At 40.1% G+C, this 22,150-nt stretch overlaps 2 protein-coding genes across 4 annotated transcripts in view; one reads left to right on the forward strand and one right to left on the reverse strand.

Annotated features, from left to right (window-relative positions):
• The window catches only part of stxbp1a (syntaxin binding protein 1a), a 44,393-nt gene extending 42,412 nt beyond the window's left edge, over positions 1-1,981 (reverse strand). The window contains exon 1 of the mRNA XM_074616764.1: positions 1,963-1,981. The gene's annotated coding sequence lies outside the window, so the exon portion shown is untranslated. The remainder of the gene's footprint in view (positions 1-1,962) is intronic.
• The window catches only part of niban2a (niban apoptosis regulator 2a), a 32,045-nt gene that overhangs the window by 4,163 nt on the left and 5,732 nt on the right, over positions 1-22,150 (forward strand). For all 3 annotated transcript variants that reach the window (XM_074616758.1, XM_074616759.1, XM_074616760.1), the window contains exons 2-8: positions 1,010-1,140; positions 2,879-3,007; positions 3,103-3,208; positions 4,188-4,355; positions 15,478-15,593; positions 20,033-20,137; positions 20,234-20,396. In XM_074616758.1, the coding sequence (XP_074472859.1) occupies positions 1,010-1,140; positions 2,879-3,007; positions 3,103-3,208; positions 4,188-4,355; positions 15,478-15,593; positions 20,033-20,137; positions 20,234-20,396 (918 nt within the window). The remainder of the gene's footprint in view (positions 1-1,009; positions 1,141-2,878; positions 3,008-3,102; positions 3,209-4,187; positions 4,356-15,477; positions 15,594-20,032; positions 20,138-20,233; positions 20,397-22,150) is intronic.

A 22,150-nucleotide genomic window follows, 5' to 3' on the forward strand; every position in this document is an offset into this window, starting at 1 on the left:
TGAGTCAAGCTGTGGAAGGGATCTATGCAATACAGAGGACAACACTGATTGATCTGTATTGATATCCAAAGGGAGACTCCATACTTTCCCTCCAAACGACTACTCACTTAGTCTTTAAAAGGTCTAAAAATACACGTCACAATTTGGAGTTGATGTCCTCAGACTACTTCTTTTGTCTGACCAACAGTCCACAGCACCTATAAAATGACAAAAATCACAAGCAAGACATATAGATTGTTTCTATTGGATTGAATGGTGCAGCCATAAAAACACAGAGTCGTTGGGTTTGAATATAAGTAGGCCTAGAATGACTTTTGCCTGCAGCTGTAATTTAACTATGCAAAAGCTTTCCATCCCTAAAGTTTTACTAATGACAGAGCTGCACCAGACAGCTATGATATAAAGTAAACTGTGCTGATAACACGAGTTATCTGCACAAGAGTCACTATGTTTTCCACTTTAAATTTGACTATATGCCACTTTTCATAAAGAACTGATAGCGACAGTGGAGGTTGTGGCCTTTCTGACATGGTGAGACTAAATTTAAGAAAGTATGTTTTTACAAGAGAATTGCGGCTACTAAAATATACACAGCTTAAATTGCAAAGTCAAACCGATACGTTTTGAAAAACATGTCCAAAATAGAGTTTATAAAATCATCCTCAGAGATTCATGTGGAAATCAGCCATGTCTTTCTTGCTAGAAATGAATTGAAGTGCTCGATCTGTTCTCTACTGACTTGTGTTGTTTGAACCAAAATTAACTTTGACTATTTCTTCAAGCTTTCTTCATTAGTTTTCATTGCAGGACTGTCAATTATTTTTACTTAAACATGTTTAACCTTTGGCACAAATGTCATCCATTATTATAAAATTATAAGATGTAATTTTGCACTCGACTGTATCTTAAATAATACTGCTTTAGAAATATGATATCATTAGTGTGATGACTTTTTGTAGTATGAATGTTTCTTGATCTTGTGTCTGTCTGTCTGTGTATCTTCCCGTAGCTCGGACCAGAGATGTGATGAAGGAGTTCAGTGATGTGTACGAGCAGCAGTACGCAGTTGCTCTCTTTAATAGCGTCCGCTTTGAGATAGAAGGAGGCGGAGGAACGCAAGCACAGCTGCTTCACAGAAAGGTACGTGCATTGTGTCGGTCATAAAAGAGAGGTTTAAACCTGCTCGATGGGTAGAACTATACAACTATACAAAGAAAGAATATGTCGCCTCCACCTGTGACTGGATTCTAACATATAACATGCATACATTTTCCTGTACTACAGGAATTGTATTCATGCAAACAGTGATTCAGCATTATAATTAAACTAACTTGAATCTCTCCAGCTTTCCTTTCTGCCATCTTACAATATGTACTTAGAAGATGTACAAATTCATACCGTTGTTTTAACGATTTTAACGATTTATGCATTACACAAACTTGCATCAATGTAAGCTTTGTTAGGCAAACAGGCATGAAAGAGCTCCTTCTTGGGGTCTATGTACCAGTACATTACTTAACAAGCTCTACCACTGTTTGTATTCCTCTCATCTTTTTGGCTACTGAATATTACTGACGGTCCCACTTTTGTTCACGTTTTCAATCACTGAAGGGGAAGTGGAGCACATTTCACACATGAACAGAGATGCTGTTTGGAATTCTGTTATGGTAGTTCATCTACTCTCTTCACTTAGTGGAGGACAGCTGCTGCTTGTGTGCGCTTATGGCATAAGTGCAAAATTATGCATATGTGAATCGACACTTTGCAAACATACATATAAACAAAAGACACTCTAAGGGCCCTTTTTTTCTAATCTGCTATTTTATCTGTGTTTACTTTTGATGTAAAAATATTGGACTAAAACAGAAATATGCGATAGTATAAAGTCGGTCTGAAATCTGTATTATAAATATACCATTTGCACCACTAACACTGTAGTTTAACCTCTTGCTTTTTCCTTACATGTAAGGGAGTGGCTGTAGCTTAGTGGGTAGAGTGTCCTCGTTCGATCCCGAGTTCCTGCTGTCTGCATGTCGAAGTGTCCTTGCACTTCACAGAAGCCCACTGCTCCTAAGGAGGGGTTAAATAGAGAGGTCAAATTTCATGTATGTACCAGTATGTACTGTATATGACAAATATAATATAGCTTTTGTTTATTTTAATGTCGGGATGCATTATCAGCACGTCATTTGCATGTTCTCAATATTTTTTTCATTCAGAAAAACACATTTTTGGGTGCACAAGCACATACAATCCAAGTGAAAAGCTGTTTAAACTGATTGCATCCTTGTAAACAATCTGGGTGTTTTTGGTGAAACTCAATAAAAACAAAAAACATTATTACGACTATTATTTTTAATAATATTAGCCTGTGGTTTACCTCATATAACATTGTGAAGGATCATGACTTTCTTTCTGCTCTATACCCTGACATAAGCACGAGTGACCCTGTCACTAATGCACACATCAACAACAACAACAAGCAGCAGCAAATCTGTTCTCTAACACAAGCACCTCTTTATGTTTCAGCTCTGCCACTCCCTTCTTTCCCCTTCGTTCTTTCCTTCCTCTTTGAGCGGTCTCAGTTACAGTGTTATTTCGTTTAAGACTGGAAATCTGAAAACAAAGTGGGTGGTGTGTATCCTTGTGTAAACACTAAACAAAAATCCCCACCCCTGCATATTAGGAAACACAGACTAAGCTTCAGGTCTCTTGCATTGTTAAAGGAGTTCTGACAGACAATGTGTGAATTGTGAGAGTAATGAAACCCTAATTTTTATGAAAGATCTCAATTAATACAAAATGTTTGTATCACAAGATACATAAAATATGCCAATGCCATAATGCTTTAGTGTTAAGTGTCTCTGTGATTTTTCAGGACCCTCTGGCAGGCCGGTCCATCTTCTCAGGGAGTCTGTTTGAGTATCTGGAGGAGAATCGAAAGTGGAGGAATCGCTTTGTATCGGTGCCAAACAGCTACACAATCAGCCTCTATGAGAGCAAAAAAGTGAGTAACCTTACACTTCTTACTTGACGAAACTATGATTTGGGCACCTGTGTTAAAAAAACAGCTTGCCGTGTTTTTTGCCATCTCAACAACAGGCACACGAACAGGGCCTTCACCCGAAATCAACCATCAACTGCGCTGGATACAAGGCCCTGACCTCAATGGAGGAATACATGGAGCTGATTAATGCCAGTCTGCCAGGTAAGAAAAGGACAGACAGAAAATTATGAATATCTACTGTAAATATGCAGCCCGGTCGCACAAAAAGGCGTGTGAATGACAATAATGCGCAAGGCATAAGCGTGTAATGCCGTTCTTGCTCGAGGCGTGTCATTTGTACGCCATGTAGTCTATATTGACTGCAATGTAAACGCATCCATGTAAATATGCTCAGAGCTAGTGACGTAGAATGAAAAGGGAGGGATGGATGGGTCCAACAAACAGGACTTTTAACCAGGAGACCGCTGTTTTGTTTTGCAAGTTACATTTGTGACTTGTTTTTTAGTGACAGGTTTTCTGTACTAATGTTACGTTGTTTCCGTACATATTGTACTTAATTTACTGTACGTACTTTATTTTAAAGGCCAACCATGACGGTTTTCCTCAACCGAACTAAGTGGTTTTGTTGCCTAAACCTAAGTGAGTGGTTTTGTTGCCCGCTGCTGGTACTGCACCTTCATATAAGCATGTAATATTAACGCCTCAGCGAGGCAAAATGTGACACTTGCACGCTTTCCTCTGGTGGACAAGCAGGTCTATTCCACGCTTTGGCGTGATATCGGGTTGAAATATGACAATATGACAAAACATGGCTAAAAATCGTTGATGTATACTGTACAGCAGTGGTTCCTATTATACCATTTGTAGAATTAGATTCCAGTGGTGGCTGTGTAGGAATGTTTCCAACTCGTGTGATCCAAACATTTCCTATAACTCCAAAGCGTTGTAAAGTTCAAAAGTCAAAATATATTGAAATAAGATAAAAACAATTTTCGAAATTATTACATTATCTAATCGAAAACAACTTTTAAAATATTTTATTCGCCAATGCACTTGCTTGTTTATCATTGCATTTTCCTCATTGTCTGTAAAGTGCTTTCTAAATCTTGTTCTGTCATGTGACCTGTTGCACTAAATCTTGTAGTTTCTCATTCTCGTTCTGTCATGTGACCTGTTGCAGGTATCAAGGCCAAAGTTGGCAGTGGTCCGTTTATCAAGTGTGCGAGCCAGTTCCCCCTCATCCTGTGGCACCCGTACGCCCGCCACCACTACTTCTGTGTGATGACAGAGAAGGAACAGAAGAAGTGGCACGCAGTGCTGCAGGACTGTGTCCGACACAGTAACAATGGTAACGATACACACAAGCACACAATGACTTCACTTCTTCTACTGTAAGTAGAGAAGTAATACCACTAGAAAGGCCACTGGCAGTGTAACATTAATGGTACTCAAGATTATAGAAATCTGTGATGAGCATAGGAGATGAAACTTGGTAAATTCAGCTGTCCAGATACAGTACATGTACACCATGAATAGCAGTGACTTTCTCTCTGTGCTCCAGACAGTTAGTTCCTCTCTACCATTGTTCATGGTTCAGACGAGGGTTTGTGTGAGTCACGGTGTGAAAGCTTTACATGCCATCTGAGCAAGCTGGTTGATCTGTGAATGCGAGATGCTGCAGGAATGATGACTATTTGTATATTTTATTAGTCTCGGCTACAATGTGACTTATTGTTGTCTTTGGATCAGAGCTCAAATAGTTTGCAGGGACTTTATTTACTCAGCTGGAGAGAGAACCAGACTTCTATTTGAGACAGGCTTTTATTCTATTTCTTCATGTTTTATATTTGATCATATTTAGTGAGAAGCTTACTGTTATTTTAAATAGCCATTTCTGCTGTTAGGAGGCTAAATAACGCTCCAAACTTACGCTAAAGTTTGGCAAGGAAAAACTGGCATGGCCATTTTCAAAGGGGTCCACCTCTGACCTCAAGATATAAGGATGAAAATGGGTTCTATAGGTACTCAAGAGTCTCTCCTTTACAGATTACTTGTTTAAAAGCTTGGGGAATGTAGTGGTAATGAGTCGCTGCTTTTCCCTTTTTTATGAGACTTTTTATTGTACAGGTCTTTTTTCCCAGCCTTCATTTGTTTGAGCATGCCACCATTATATGAGAGCTGGCTTTAGTTAGTGAATTGATTGTGTTTTGGAGAACATTGCGGTGCGTTTTGCATTTGGTTGCACGTTAGAGGATGTTTGTTTTATGAGGGTGGAGAAATACTCTTGATCTGTTATTAACGTTTCTTCTTGTGCTGGCATGACTCATGTGACATTGTGTTGAGACACAGAGGGCAGAGACATGCCCGAGGATGTGCAAACATAATGTAATCCGTTTTTTTGTGATGTCGTCATACTATATCTCTCGGCTTGGCAAGACAACTTAGAGCGACACCTTTGGGCTTTGTGTCGAAGAATATAAAATAGGTATAAATCATTGGCCAGATTCCAACCTTTGTGTGCCGCGTGGCATGTTGACTGCAAATTATAGTTATAAACCAAGTCTTAATTGGCAGGTATATTTAAATTTAAATTTTGCAGTAGGACGTAGGGAGTCCATTCGCTGCCTTCATTTGAGGAGAGTCAAGTTCATTTTTATGGTTGTGTGCGAGCATGCATGCGTGGGAGTGTATGATCTCACATTCAGTGTGCTTTATTTAGACTTGAGACGGAGAGAATCAGAATGAGCGGGAACCTTGGAGAAGTTGAGATAAAAATACAAAACTACAAAGATTTAGTGACTGTTGCTGTGAACATGAATGGGCTTGTTTGGATCCTGCTGGCTGCAAAGACAGATGGTGTTGACAGATTGTAGATCAAGAGTAGATTAGACCTAATCATAAAGGTTCTCAAACAAATTATGAATTTATGACCATATCTATAAAGTAGGGCTGTCAATCGATTAAAATATTTAATCGCAATTAATCACATTTTTTATCTGTTCAAAATGTACCTTAAAAGGGAGATTTGGCAAGTATTTAATACTCTTATCAACATGGGAGTGGACAAATATGCTGCTTTATGCAAATATATGTCTATTTATTATTGGAAATCAATTACCAACACAAAACAATAACAAAATCTGTCCGAAACCCTCACAGGTACTACATTTAGCATAAAAAATATGCTCAAATCATAACATGGCAAACTGCAGCTCAACAGGCAACAACAGCTGTCAGTGATTATGACTTGCCCAAAACTGCATGTGATTATCATAAAGTGGGCATGTCTGTAAAGGGGAGACTTCTGGGTACCCATAGAACCCATTTTCATTCACATATCTTGAGGTCAGAGGTCAAGGGACCCCTTTGAAAATGGCCATGACAGACGCTCTTAGTTTAATTTTCCTCCTCTGCATTTCATTCATTACATCAAACGTGCATCAGTAAATATATGCAGCAGTAAATATCGCCCCAGTGAGACAGAACTTCATGTTTTTTAAAAGTTAACGTATTTTCAACATGTTTTTTAGATGAAACAGGCGGACACACTGAACTGCAGGCTGCAGAGTGTGTTTACCGCTGTGACCACCAGCAGCCCTCACCACATCATGTTGCTTTGTCATACATCAGCAGACTAATCTTCGCTGGTCTTTAGTCTGCGGTGGAAACACAGTGGGCTGAAGGAACCTTTTAGTTCTTTAAAAGTAGTTCTAGGGACTAAAAAGTCCTGGGAACTTTTGGTGGAAACCCAGCTTTAGTTAACTTTGGGTAATAATAAATACTAAACACTAACATTTTGGCAACAAAGTGGCGCGCTAACATCCATATGCACAAAGACAAGACTTTACCTTAGCTGACCCTAATTTTCAAGCACACAATTATGATGTAAGTTTTACAGAACATGCCTCAGGGTGTGCACAGATATGATTGTAATGCTGTTGTTTGAGCTTTAAGGCTTCAACAGCTCTCCGCACATGACATCTGATGTATGGCTGATTTATCTGTACTTGTGCTTTAAGTGATTGTTGGGATGGATCATCACGCACAATTGGTGTCACTGTAATCATCAAGTCAGCTGCATCAAATCACTCAGCACCTACAGAAAAATACAAGCAAGTGAGCAGGACAGTTTGTCTAAACATGTCCACTGTAAGTTAAAGGCTAATCAATCCTGTATCATGAACAAAAACACAAAACTTCACACCATGTATAGAATGAAACAACACACTGGCTCTAAGCTCATCTCCAGACTGACAAAGCTGCTCAACCGGATTCCGCCTTGTTTTGCACATAGCCAACTATGTTGCATGAATTCAAAGCGTTATCCTTAACCGCACAATGCTAGCAGCTGTCTGTCATCAGTATTAGTTTCAAAACATACAATGCACGCCCACTAGTTAGAGGAGCCAAAAAACTTCTGTTCATTTCTTCAGTTTAGTCAAATTTTGGTCGAAGGGGCAAATTAATTAGAAGCCAAACACCAACTTTAGAGCACACATGTTCTGAGTGTAAAACAAAATCAGCCCCTTGTGTGTACCCAGTCAAGCTCACCCGTTACTTCCACAACACTACCTGTTCGGGCATGCTCAGTAAACGCCAGAGTCCCTGCCGTACATTCCAGCTGTGAGGCTGGGCTTCAGGAATATGTTGTGAGGAACAGAGTGTGTTAAACTGTCGCCGTGGCTGGTGTCGGTGTGGATCGGCATTCATGTTTTTTTTGGTCTGTGTTGACACACCCAGTCTCACCTCTGTCATGTCGGTGTTTTGAGGAAAACCAGAACCGGTAATAGACTTTTCCTGGGGGTGATAAATGGTTTTACAGCCTGACCCCTGACCCCTCTCTCCAGTCTCATTTCCTCCCTGGACTCACACATATATATATAAACATTTACGCTTAATGTATATGCCTCCATGTCCAACAGGGCAGATTTTAAGATGTTGAAATTAACACTTCTTTAAAGGATCAATATGTAGTGTATTTACTGTAGTAAATCATAAAATGACCATGATATGTCATCAGAGATTAAGGCAATTAAAGCTGTAGTAGGCAGATTGGAGCAAATATGAATATAAAACGGTCGCTATATCCTGACAGTAGTTCATGAGACACGTAATCTGAAATTAAAATCATGTGCCTCTGTGTCCTCCGGTGCTCCTAATGACGTCTGCCAGATTTCACAGACGAGAGGAAAACAACTATTCAGAGCCGAGCTGGAGCCTTGCCGTCTCTGAGCAGCTGTCAATCACTCGTGAACTCAGATCAAGCAGTCAAATTAGGCAGCGCTAATCAAATATGAATCAAGATTCTGTTCCTGTAATGCCTATTTCTATCCTCAAATGTTTACAGAAACATATTTTAGTGTATTGTTTAGAGTTTGCAAGTGATTGACAACCGCCTCCGTTGAATAAACAGCAAATAGGAACGCTCTCTCTCTGAAATGACCTGTGATTGGCCAAAGTCTCCCATCACGGGCTAGATTTTTTAAAGTCTAAAAACAGAGCCATGAGGAGGTGCAGAAGTCTAGTTTTCTCTCAGAACACTTGAATTACAATATGCTGAAAGGTTATTATGGAATTTTTGCCCAATGATGCCAAAATATCCTGCTTTAACATGCTAAATTGAAATACTAGCTTCTCCGACAACAATGCTACAGCCAGTATGTTCTCCTTTGACATTTCCAGTCCAGTCCGTCTGTTTTTGTTCTGGCCAGTGTGATCCCGTCCACTGCCCATTTCGACATGCTGTTGCCACATATGAAACATATTGGCACGCAGACACAGCCTTCTGCATCCATGGGAGCAAGCAAATGAACTGGATCAACAGAGATAACGTTGACGTTAGATTCTACACAACCAAAAGCCTTGTCACATCTCTCTTTGGTCTGTGTGCAGCTGGGTTATCAAGGCAGCGAGTATTTGAGACACACAGCCAGTGAGGTGATTCCGACTACTGCTGCTGGCCAGATGCTAACGCAGTTGTGTCTAGAAGGTAACCCTCAAAATTGCGAAAATTGGCGCTAATTATCAGTCACACCGGAGGAGCAGACGGGCCACGGCTCCAATGCTTCGAATTTGTACTACATTACCCATTTTAAATGTTTGCTGTTAGTCCTACATATTGCCCCTTCAATATTGCCCCTTTAAATTGTATAGCAATTTTGCATATGGCATATGAGACTTTGCACTTGGTTTCCTAATAGACTCAAATGAGAAATGACCACTGTATTTAACACTTGATTCTTACAGAGCACATGGTACAGATAATACTGCAGTGCCCATGAAGAATAAACTGCGAGGAGCACCGAAGCTTCATGCAAAGCAGCTGAACACTGACACTATTCAGCTGGCTTTGATAAGTAAAAACCACAAGTTAAATGTTCCCACTGACACACTGTAGCTCTATTTGAATCCACTAAAGCTCTTGTTGTTTTATCCTCAGCGATCGGCTACTGCTTTGCATCATCTTAACAGGATGATTTGCAAAGCGTCCTGTTAATAAGCTCAGTTAACAGGTGACCTCATCGCAGTACTCTGCACAACACAAAGTTTCAGCCCATCAGATTGGTCAACTTGAGTTAAATCAGGTTAATGTTGAACCAGGATGATCTGCACAATCGAATAGTCCCTTACGGCAGACATTTGGGATAATAACTTCACTGTTAACCTTTGTTTACAATTTAAAATGTTTCTTAAAAAGAGTGAAATCTGACTGCTCTGGAAGCTTCAGCAAAGGACTCTGTTGTGAAGCTCTGTAGAGTGGAGTCACCATGTCCCTGTACCTCTATAATTAACCTGGTGAGTAAAATGTTATAATGGCTGAAATTGGACCCAGTACAACCAAACTGAAATTTTCCATAAAGCCACAGGCAACTTCCAGTAATGTAATAGTGTCGCGGTTGAGGTTAGATCCATAATGAACTTAATTGTCAAGTAAACAAGATGACGTCGAGTCCTGAAGCAATTCGTTTACAATTTGTTTCATATCAACAGAATATGAATCAACACCAACTTTCATAATCAATTAAAGTTACTTTGAGGAACTTTTAACTGGTTATGAAACAGTCTCAGTTTAATACTGATGCCTCTACATGACCTACATAAGTAAACTAGACCATCAGTGAGAAGATTGCTATTTCTATATAGTTATTCTTAATGCTTGTCATCGGTGCGACCGGGTCAGTTTCCGCGCAAAATCAGATGAAAGGATTTATGGCACGCAGGTTCACCAGTAACTCCTTCAGCTCAGACTCCGGCGGTATCTAGTGGTGTGGTTGTAGATTGCAACAGCTCACTCCTTCCTTTCCAAAACTGCGGTAATGTGAGCCGCCGAGTGCAAAAACGTGGTAACGCACAACTTTAGGAGAAGTCAGACGGCGGCTGGTGATACCACAGTTTTGCACTCTGTGGCTCACGTTCAAGTGTGTCAAAGAACGACTGTACAGTCACCTCCAGGTAACGTAAAAACGCAAAAGGCTCTCTCAAGAGACAGTGTTTGGTTTTGTCCGTTCTGGGCTACTGTAGAAACATGGCGGTCCAACGTGGCGGACTCCGTGAAGAGGACCCGCTCCCTATGTAGATATTAAGGACTCATTCTAAGCTAACAAAAACACTCCTTTAATGGCACCAGTAAGCAAAATTGGCAAAACATTTGTTCGTCCCAGCTTCTAGGATTTGTACCCTTTGCTTTTATATCATTGATCATTTTATATTGTTTGGTTTTGGACTGTTGGTCAAGCAAAACAAGCAATGTGAGGACATCATCTTGGGCTCTCAATATACGTATGATATTGTAAAAAAATTTTTACGATTCATCAATTAAAAAAAACAATACAATCAAGAGATGGGTTCAGTTTGTGCAGCAGCCGGGCTGATGCTGCATCACATTAGTAGTCAGAGACTGCTCAGAGCTGCTGCTGGGCCACTAGAGAACCATCAATCACAGACAAGTCTCCACCCCCACAGCCTTTAAAACCAGTCAGCAGCCCTCTGCTCTGATCCACAGACCTCAGACTAATTCCTCTCAGCAAGAAGAGACCTGCATTCAAAGGACGATATTTGAAGCCAGGTTTGTGGCTTGTCAGTAGCAGAACAGTGTGCTTCTCACCATGCTATATGGTTCAAATACTGACATTTATGGTGTCATTACCAGACTATATGTAGTATTAATACAAAATAAACCAATACGGGGTGCCCAGCATTCACTCAGTTGCTGCTACTGGAGGCAGGGATCTGCTAAAATCGTATTTTAGGACTTATTCAGTCGTGTTTGTGATGTCTGCGGTTGATGGTATGTTTCAGCGAGTATTTATTGTACTGTGGGTTCGGCTGGTTCCATAGGGCCGCACCATATGGGGGAAATCCATTCATGCATGTCGGTGGGAGCAGCAGCGGTGTTTAAAACCTGCATTGATGTGACGGCAGGTAGCCTGAAGCTGAAGGCTAATCAGACAATATTTGACATTCAAATGCTTTAATGGGTTTTAAAAATGTCAAATATATTTAACTCTGAGAAACAAACACACATTTGTGGATGTGAAGGCCTGGGAACTCATCCACGGCTGCTGCTAAAATCCCACCAACCAGAACGTGGTGAGCAACGCAGGGAGGGAAATGCCTCACATAAAGAGACGGTGGTAAGTGCTGCCACATGTTCTATTTATACAAAGTACACATACACACACACGGTGCAGAGAAACTGTAATCTGCTCCTTGATCTAGCTTGGTTCAGGCATATGGAGAACGTGTAGGGGTTTACATGCCTGGCAGATTGTCAGAAGTATTTTCCTTTTTCTGTTGGCACTAAGAGGAAATTTTCTTTTCAAGTGGGCAACAAGCTGAGAATGTAAAATAACTCACTTTCAGGCATTTCACACTGGTGATCTGGTCATAGTTTGTGCACTAAAAGTGTTCAAATCACTGATTTATTCTTGAAAACCAAACACCAAGACTGAACCAGGCCAGAGACTAACGCCAGGCCATGGGTAAACAATATGAAACGGTTTAATAATACTTATTTACTATTAATTTTAGAGGCTCTAATTAGTATTATTTGGTATTGGCGCAGTCTGTCTTTGCTTCTCTTTCTCATAACTGCCAGTCACGCCCTCAACAACAGGATACTGATTTTTAAACTACAGTAGGTCAGCAGCCCATCATCACCCACTTAGCTACTCGATGTGCCAGGTTCCTATTACATGTTGCAGCTGGCTAGCTAACATGAGTAAAACACAAACACATCAAGAGTTAGAGAGCTTTAAAGTTTGCTTTAAAGCTTAAAAGCTTTAAATGAGGAGTTTGTCTTTCCGCTTGCTATTCTTTGTTACTTCTGTAAGACAGATGTAAACAGGAAGTATAATATTTGCCATGGAGTCAGTGAGTTAGCTATGGACTACATGAACCTAGTGTTTTTTAGCCTATAATTGTTTACAGTTTTGCCAATTGGCACCATTAAAAATATGCAGAATTAGCTATAAGCAGTTCCTTTTTGCAGTGTAACCATGGATGTACAGACAACTATCACTGAATTGCAGAAAAAGTGAAATACCTTGAGGATTTAGCCATGTGAAACCATACAAATAGATTATATTCAATCATGCGGAAAACTGGTTGGTTGACTGCTTGGTCAAGAACACTTTAAAAGGTCATGAGGCATGTTGTTGACATGCACATTATCAGTTGTGGGTCTTGAACTGTCTGGTAGAAAGATAGCAGGGATCAACAATAAGGCTTGCCAGCTTGCCCGGGACAACTAAAATACCACGTCGGGCTAGTAAATCAAGCAACTCACTTGCCCGATCTCTCAAGTGGTAAAAAATAATTAACACATAGTTTTTTTCCGGAGCTGATGATGGAAGTAGCTAAGGAGTGAGCCATCTTGCGTCCTTCTCATCTCAGTTGAGAGTTGTACATGTGCAGTACTGATCGGGCACTCGTGAGAAAATGGTGGTAGGTAAAGACAAAATATGAGCTCAAGCGCGAGCGAGCATTTCATTTATCCTGGAAACAGGAGTTCAGTTGGGTGGTTTTAGAGGATGTGGGCAGAACTCCAAATTAATTTACTCAAAGATTAAACATGACAATTGATAACTGCCGCCGATAACTTGCATGGGGGCAAGTAAAATGTAACTTGGGGCAAGTAGATTTCTGACCCATTTGCCCAACCGAGCAAATGAAAAAACATTGAACCCTGGATAGTAAACTTAAAGCCAGCCTGCTGCTGCGTCCCTCAGACACTTTTCACTGCATTTGACCTCCAAATGATGGCTGGTAACGTGCCAACATTATTTTCCCACTGTGCCTCTAAACCTTAGTGTCCGGTGAATTCTCGAGAAAACTTGTGCCAAAACAAGCTAACACGCGACTCTCAGCCCGTCAGCAAAGACTTAGTGAGCTGGAGGGAGACAGCTTCCTGTCTGGCTCTGCCTTTCCCCCCGCCTCACTCCTTGGTCACTTCCTGTCTTTGTCAGCCTCCTCTGAGTCACAGACGTCCAGCCACAGACAAAACAACTTGATAGACACACAGTGATGCTTGTCCTTAACAGACTTCACATACAATAAACAGATCATCATACAGCCATTCTGGCGGGAGTACAAAGGCATGTATTGAAAATATAAAAAATGTGTTACAGTAATACTGTTTGGTTTGGGTTTCAGATACCTTTCAGCATAAGAATATTTTTTTTTTGCTATGTCATCATAAAAAGCCTGTTGTTCCTGTAATGAGCTGTTTTGGGGCTGGTTATTTCATCAGAAAATCAGTCTCATTTAGGGCTGTCAAAGGTAACGCAAATTAATTGTAATGCCATTAATTTCTTTAATGAATTAATGCAACTTGCAATTTTTAGGCTTTCGCAAACTAGAGTGAACATACTGGTATTATATGAAACTAGAAAAACCTAAGATATCCATTGGTATCAACCATGTCATACTAGCTTGGAGCGAAGGAGCCATAACGCTGCAAACTTACACTACATTTTGGTGAGGCAAAACTGGCATGGCCATTTTCAAAGGGGTCCCTTGACCTCTGACCTCAAGATATGTGAATGAAAATGGGTCCTATGGGTACCCATGAGTCTTCCCTTTACAGACATGCCCACTGTATGATAATCACATGCAGTTTGGGGCAAGTCATAGTCAAGTCAGCACACTGACACACTGACAGATTATGATTTGAGCATATTTTTTATGCTAAATGCAGTACCTGTGAGGGTTTCTGGACAATATGTGTCATTGTCTTGTGTTGTTAATTGATTTCCAGTCATAAATATATACATACATTTGCATAAAGCAGCATATTTGCCCACTCCCATGTTGATAAGAGTATTAAATACGTGACAAATCTCCCTTTAAGGTACATTTTGAACAGATAAAAAAAATGTGCGATTAATTTGCAATTAATCGTGATGGACAATCATGTGATTAATCGCAATTAGATATTTTAATCGACTGCCAGTCCTAGTATCATTATCTACTTTTACTAGTAAGTAACTAAAATGTCTAAATATTTCCTCCACCACTGCAAAATGTTTCTGTGGAAGTTGTACAAGTTTCGCACTTAGTGTAAGTGTTTAGGCCCAGTGAAAAGCTGAAGCTAAGCTTTGAAAAAAAGGTATTGCTGCTATTGTTGAAGTTGCGTTATAATATTGACCATCATAACTGATGGTAAACAACATTTCAATAAGGGCTGGGTTAGCAAACAGCAAACCTATCCTCTAATTACACATTTCTGCGTCAGAAAGGACTCTTGTTGCCACGTGAGAAAAATGCAACTGAAGCATCAGTCGCTTTTATTTTAAGGACAAATTGCTAATTATAGGGAAGTTTTATTCCGTACACCTGTTTATACTCTTTTGTGAGGGATGTATAACTTTCAGCACTCAGTATCCTTCAGTGCTGTGGCCTTGAGAGAGGCAGCTAATGTTGTAGTTAAAACACAACCACATGATAAAAACCAACTTCCTAAAAACGCACGCATGTTGCCGAGAGCTTTGCGAGTTTGCTTCTATTGTCCTGTCAGCTGCCTGGGAGGGGCAGTAGTTACCAGGGCAACCACATGAAATCTGTCCTTCAACAAGCCAACATCTTCCCGTTTTTGGGGATGACACACAACTGTGAATGCGACAGGGGAGTGTTGTCCTACACTTCAGCCACTGTTACTGAATATACCGCTGGCCAAAATTACACCGTCCCTCAGAAATGACTCAGATGTTATGGAAACGGTTGTTAGTGTGGGAATCTACCAATGAAATGTCCACATCTCACATCAAGTAAACATCCATTTAGGCACTACAGAGCATTCTGAGACTTTACTTCAATAGAGGAAAATCATGCAATTCAAAAAAAGCATCCAACAATCTTGCTATTGAGATCATTTCTGCCAACTGGATCTTCTTTTAAAAAAAAGGGGAGAAGGGGCTCTTGTGTCTGTAATGTTACCAAGCATCTGCTCTGCTCTTTTCTGTCCCCAACAGGTCTACCAGAGGACTGCACCGTTCAGACGCCAGCCTTCACCGACGCTCTGAGACTTTACAGACAAGCCAGAGGTCACCACGGGACCTGGGACATGATGTGTGGCGCACCCCCACAGGTCAGATCACAATACAGCTGTGTCAAGTCAAGTGCATTTTCTAGATCTAAAAAAACAAATCCAAGGCCTTTCCCTTTTTATGCAAGTTCAACATACTGTAAACACGGGGATCATGAAACTGGTTTCTGTTGGAACAGTACACATTGCTGGTTGTTTGATGCCAACTTCCAGGCAATACACTTGGAAACGTTTGACATTACGAGTTGATGAGGAGCGCCTGAATGCACCATTGGTTTTACATGGGGCTGCACGATTTTGAAAAAATATACATAATTATTCTCAGTTTTATTAAAAAACATTAAAATGATTATGCTGATTATTAAGTCTGTAGAATATGATGTGTAGGCCAGGACATCTCAGGACAAAATTTAATTTAAAATGGTATTTTGACACACATACCTCCTTTAACAAACAAACCTCCTCATCCTGTGATTTGAAAATTACAGTGGGCCTTATTGCGATTTCGATAAAAAAAATTTGATTAAGTGTGCAGCCCTAGTTTTAACGTAATTTTGGTAGGTTCTTAGAAGGAACCACCTTGGTGGGCTACATCCTTCAGAAGATAAAGCCTGTGATACAACTTGACACTGAGGATATTGAGCATGTTTGCTGCAGGCGACACTAAAAAGGGATTTTCAGGAACAATTACCAAACAGTCGCTGTGTGAGTACAAGTCCAAAGTTCAGGCCACGGCCATAGTGCAACCTATTGAGGGACCACAATGATGGATGGCGTGCATTGGTAGAAAAAGACGCAGGGCTGCTTTCCAGAGGAAAGTCTTTTCTCAATGAATACAGGAAAACACTCCACACACCCTTTTCTCACACTAAAGTACAAGAGTGCACCTACACAAGACCTTCAAAGAGACTGACAGCAACGAGACCCCACCCTCAACATACCGGCATTCACAAGGACACACACTGTTGATCGGGGTCTCCCCTCTCAATGAGTCTCTTTCAGTCTCCTGCTAGTGCTTCATAGTCGCTCTGTTTGTTTATGGCAGTCGCGGTTTCTTTATTCATTATCATGTTTCCTGTCAGTATACACATTTATCTCCAGTTCCCTTAACATGACAGCTGGTTCAAAATGTTAATAAATGTAAATAAAGAAGATTTTTAACTTGAGCTGATGGCGGTGCTATGAGACATTTAGGAGAATAATCAGGGGATTTCAGGCAATACAGTATTTTTTTTCCATTTTCCAGCGTCTTTTCCTTTCAGACATTCCTGTGGATTTTGAATCCATTATGTGAATACAGAAGGGGAAAAATAGGCTGCAGATGATCGGAATTGTACGTAGTTATGAGTTTTATGAATCCAGCAGGGAAAAACCATATAGAACAAGAACTCAGCTGTTTAAATGAACGTGGTAGTAAAACTAGCTGTCACATTACTAAAGCCAGTTTACCTTACCGTATTTTCCTGAGACCAGAGTTTGCATTTTGCCTAGAGGAAATGCCACAAAACAAAAACCCAAGTCAGACGTAATATTCATAATACTCAAATATGAATATTACATATAACACTATTCAGAGCATGAAAGCATCACCCGCCAAACAACAACCAAAGACCATCTTGCGATGTGATCACAGCGACACAGCCTTCATTTTGATCTTAACTACACACCTTTTGAGGTTGCATACTGCCACCTACTTATTAAATCTGTTTGAATAAAGCCCTTTGAACTTGTAATTATTTTCCCCCTGTCTCTAATAAACAACATCACATGACGTGAGGGCTAAAGGCTGATTATTATTATTTTTAGTGGTGCTGAGATTAAATGTAGGTATGCTTGAGCATCCCTAATGGCCGGCTGGAAGATAAGACACTGAAAATTATCTTTTGGCCGTGTATTGACATCATACCAGCAACATTACTACAGTTTTGTATAACTCAACACTTTCCGTTTCAAAATAAAAGCCCTCTAGCGTTTTTTTTTTTTCCTTTATTTGTTAACACAAGGCTTTTATTCTGAAATATGTTTTAGGACAGAGTTGTGGAAAATGCAGTGACTTGCAGGGCCCCATAAATTAACAGTACCAGCCTTTTAATTGTGGATTATTACAAATGAGCACATGCTTCTTAACCCCTTTTCTGTCTAAAATAAATATAAATGAAATTTATAATGAAATGTAATGGCCATTATGAAAGGCTATTTAGAAAGAAAGGGCTGGCAGTAGCAGAAGTTTGGACATCACATGCTCAGAGACGCAGCCGCTGCGCCCTGTTGACGTGCCCAGTCTAGGCCGTGCGTAAAATCGCCAATGGCGCCGTCAAAATCTGTCCAAGACAAGCATATAAACGCAAAAAGTAGTACTCAAAACCGCTCCTGTGGTAGTCCCCGCTACAGTAGGTGTCTACAGGACCACATTTTGCCATGATGACGACTCACAACAAGGTGAAAACAATATCAGCCACACACTGTCGTGGCTGCGTGACCACAAGAAGTAATCCACAATCAATGCCAATTGAAATACAGCACATATAGATGGTAGCAACATAACAAGAGCAGAAATGAACAGCCAGATGATAACATGACAAGAGACACAAGCAAACAGGCATTTTGACATGTAGAAAAGTTACAGGTGTAATGATGAAAATAGTCTTAATTACATTTTGCTGCTTTGGTTTCAGGGTCCTGGTATTATGTTACTTAGTACTATTTATTTATAAATATATAAATAAATAGAAGGGAAAATTAAACAGAAGAGTAAATAAGTAGGGTAATTAATAACAAGATAAATAAATTAAGCACATTAAAACAGAAATATAAATTTATTTCACATTTGTTCAATTAATTAATTAATGGCTACATGTATTTTTAATATTACATTTGCTACATTTAATGACATTTATTGAGTCATTTATTAATTGATATTTTATTTTGGCAGGTTCCATCCTCCATAGATAGCAGGGTTTGCACCATTTCAACAATACATTTCCAGTAGAGTGATTTTCAGCATGCTGTTTAGATAGTTTAGGCTACTGGGACACCCAGCTGAGCCATTGTTAATGTTATTATGAGGCTAGACTAACACCTGAGCTTTCTCCACCATTACAAATCTGCTGCAAGTCTGTGTGCTGATAAAACAAACAGCAGCTTAACAGAGCCAAGGCACTCAGGAGACTAGTAATATACTGTAGGTTAGGACAAGTAGCGTTAGCCAACACTGAGCCTACCTTAGTGATGTGAAGCAGATCTCCATTAGTCTCCAGCACACACGACAGGAACACAGGTAAACCGGAACCCTAATTAGTTGCATCAATCCCACCTGTGCATACCCTGCTATGACGTCACGTGTGAAGGTAGTAGAGTAAGAAAATAATACAGAAATAAATAAGTTTGGTGGAATAAATAAAGGGTGAAATGCAAAAGTAAAAGTGTGCATAAATAAATAAATGCATAAATAAATAAATGCATACATTTAAAAATAAATATAAAATAAAAAAAAGAAATGCAAAAAAGAAATGAATAAATATATACATTTAACAATTAATACAAATAAATATATAAATAAATACAAGGGAAAATTAAACAGAAGAGTAAATCACAAAAAATAAACTTTATCCAAAAAACAAAAGATACAGTAGATACAGACAAAAAGTGGCACAATAAGCAATCCCATGCAGACATTAAATTATGCAAATATTAATAAAAGGAAAGGAAAGTATATTTTTCTTTCTTAAAAATAGAAAAAAAAATAATATTAATCATAAAAGTGCTGAGTTCAGTTTTTTATAGAATTACAAAATTGATTCTATCTAGATAGATGTTACAAGTGAGAATAAGGTCAACAAGTCAGAGCCACCAATGCAACAATAACACAGCAAAAACACTATTTAATTGAGTTCTTCCAGACAAACAAGCTTTTAGACAAACAAACTACAATAAACCTGTTGTTTGTCAGTTCCTTTTGTCCCTCTGCGTGGGAAAACTACTCTGCTTTTGTCTCATTACTGAGCAACATGTTCCACCAAATATTTAGTCTAGCTTAGTTAAAACGTCATGGAGGTGCCTCAGTTGCTAGGGCCGTGCCACTGAAGCCAGCTTTCCTGCCTCTCTGTATCCAGCTGTGTATCAATCGGCCCACTGTGTCCATGTAACCACACCGGAAAGAGAGGCTGCTCTTTTTTAAGGTTTATTTTTGTTTTTCTTTTGGGTGGAGGACATTGGTTGTTTTTTGATTACACCCCAAGTGTAAAAATCCCCCGTTGGCACGATGCCATAGTAACTGTAAATGGTGGAAAGGCGGGACTGACCTTGCAGCTCATGGTATGAACTAAAAGGACCATTAGGTGGAAATCAATCCAATGCAATCCAGTCAGATTTATTATAGCCTTATGCCAGGAAAATTGTATTTTATTCATTTTGCACATAAAAGCACACTAGATATAAAATTAAGTACTAAAAGTATGTAAATATGTTGTGTTTGTGGACAGATTCTTGCTAACCTGGTGATGGAGAAACTCCACCCAGAGATAAGAAGCGTTATCGGACCTCGTCTGAGGGGGAAGATGCAGCAGAGGCAGAGGCATTGGATGTTGGTGAGTTCCCATCATACTGTACACAGTGCACTGCAACACAGGAGAGACTCAAACAAGTCCAAACCAATTATGTCTTTGAACGACTCTGTCCTCCAGATCTCTGATGCACTGTACAAGCAGGTGTTGTCTCAGACCACCGGTCAGTATGAAGCAGTGGTCGAGGGCTGCGAGGCCCAGAGAGTTCCACTGGACGCCAGACTGCGAACCGACATGGACCAGATCATCACGTCTAAAGAGCATGTCAGCAGCAAGATGCGAGGTGACCAAAGATCTGCATGCAACAAACAACATGAATCTCCCTATTTTGATGTTCTAACTACATTGATATTATAGTTTTGAAATGCAACCAAATTTAGCCCAATTTCAACCCAGACACCTGGATGTGGTTTCACCCGTAAATATCCAAAACCATGATTACTGGGACGTCGTACACTGTAAAAAACCAACAAACTAGAATCACCGCCTAGCAGTTGTACGCCTCCGACAACCAGTCAAGTTGCAGTTTACATCCATGTCTGTCCAAAATGTCATCACGACCCTTCATCATCACTTCATGACTTCATCCTTTTAGACATGTGTGTGTGAAATTGTCAAAATTAGTATAATTTTTGAGTTATGGCCAAAAACGTGTTTTGTAAAGTCACCGTGACCTTTGACCTTTAACCACGGAAGTCTTATCAGTTCATCCTTGAATATAACATTCAGCACTATGTTAACTATGACTATGGAGAATCGTGTTTTCGTTAGCTTAGTATGAGTCCTTCATATCCACATAGGGAGTGGGTCCTCTTCAGAGAGTCCGTCATGTTGCTCCGCCATTTTTCTACCCAGAACAGACAAACCAAACACTGGCTCTAGAGAGAGCCTTTCACATTTTTACGTTACCTGAAGGCCACCGTAGTTCTCCGACACGCTTGTGAAACTGCAGTAATGTGAGCCGCAGAGTGCAAAACCGTAGTACCGTCTGACTTCTGTTGCTCCTAAAGTAGTGTTATTATGGTAAGGATGGCCTCTGAGCGAGGTGAACGGCATTACCACAGTTTTGCACGGGCTCGCCAAATCCTATACACTGTCCCTTTAAACAAAACAAGATCCAGGGAGTAAATTCTGAGAATTGCTGACGGACAGAAATAAATATTCCATGTTTCATTTTTAATGGCATATTTCAATCTACTCTTAACTGAACACCACCTCAGTCTTCCTACTTACACATGTCCAACATGTTATGCAAAATGACTTGGTTCACTTGGTGCTCGCTGTGTCGTGTAACAGGATCTTCCCGACCTCAGGTGCACGCTTCATTGTTCACCTATACTGTTTGCCTCAGTGAGATGTAGCTGTGCTTTCTTCGGTTCACGGATTATTGGCACAGCGAAGCGATCGGTTTTGGTCTCTGAATAACACCACACTGCTCAAGTTTCCAACAAGTTTGTTTGGACAATTGGCACTAACAGGGCCTTTCCTCAGTAACTAAACCTCCCTCCATATCTGACATTAACCAGCTCTTGTTTTACTCTCTGCATTTTCTCCTCACAACTTTGTATTTAAGTCTGTTGTTTTTCTCTGTCACTCGCTCATTCCGCTGGCTTCTACAGCACCAGAGCATCAGCTTTCTATTCAAATGTTCACTTGGCACAGGCTACTCACATTTTTCACTTGTAGTTTCCCACTGAGCTAAAGTGGCAGAACTGCATTCCATCACCTGCGTTATATGGGCCGTTTCTGACTTTATCCCACAGATAAAGCTTGAGTCAGCTGTGCTAAAATAATGCAGGTTCACGTTACATGAGGGGAATGCAGAAGCGTAATCTTAGCCATGAATTTTACTTTTGTCGGTCTCTTTTAGCACAGGTTACATTTCCAACAATTGGGTGTAGGCCTGTCTGAGAGTTGGGCGAAAGCTGCAAGGCTTCAACTGAAGCGTGTTTACACACATACCAACCATTTCAACCTGTCAATAAACAATAACCGGATATTGTGATTACATATTTGCTGAGTTCCTCTGAAGTCACA

The sequence above is a fragment of the Sebastes fasciatus genome, chromosome 19, assembly GCF_043250625.1.
Source record: "Sebastes fasciatus isolate fSebFas1 chromosome 19, fSebFas1.pri, whole genome shotgun sequence".
In the NCBI taxonomy this organism is placed as follows: domain Eukaryota; kingdom Metazoa; phylum Chordata; class Actinopteri; order Perciformes; family Sebastidae; genus Sebastes; species Sebastes fasciatus.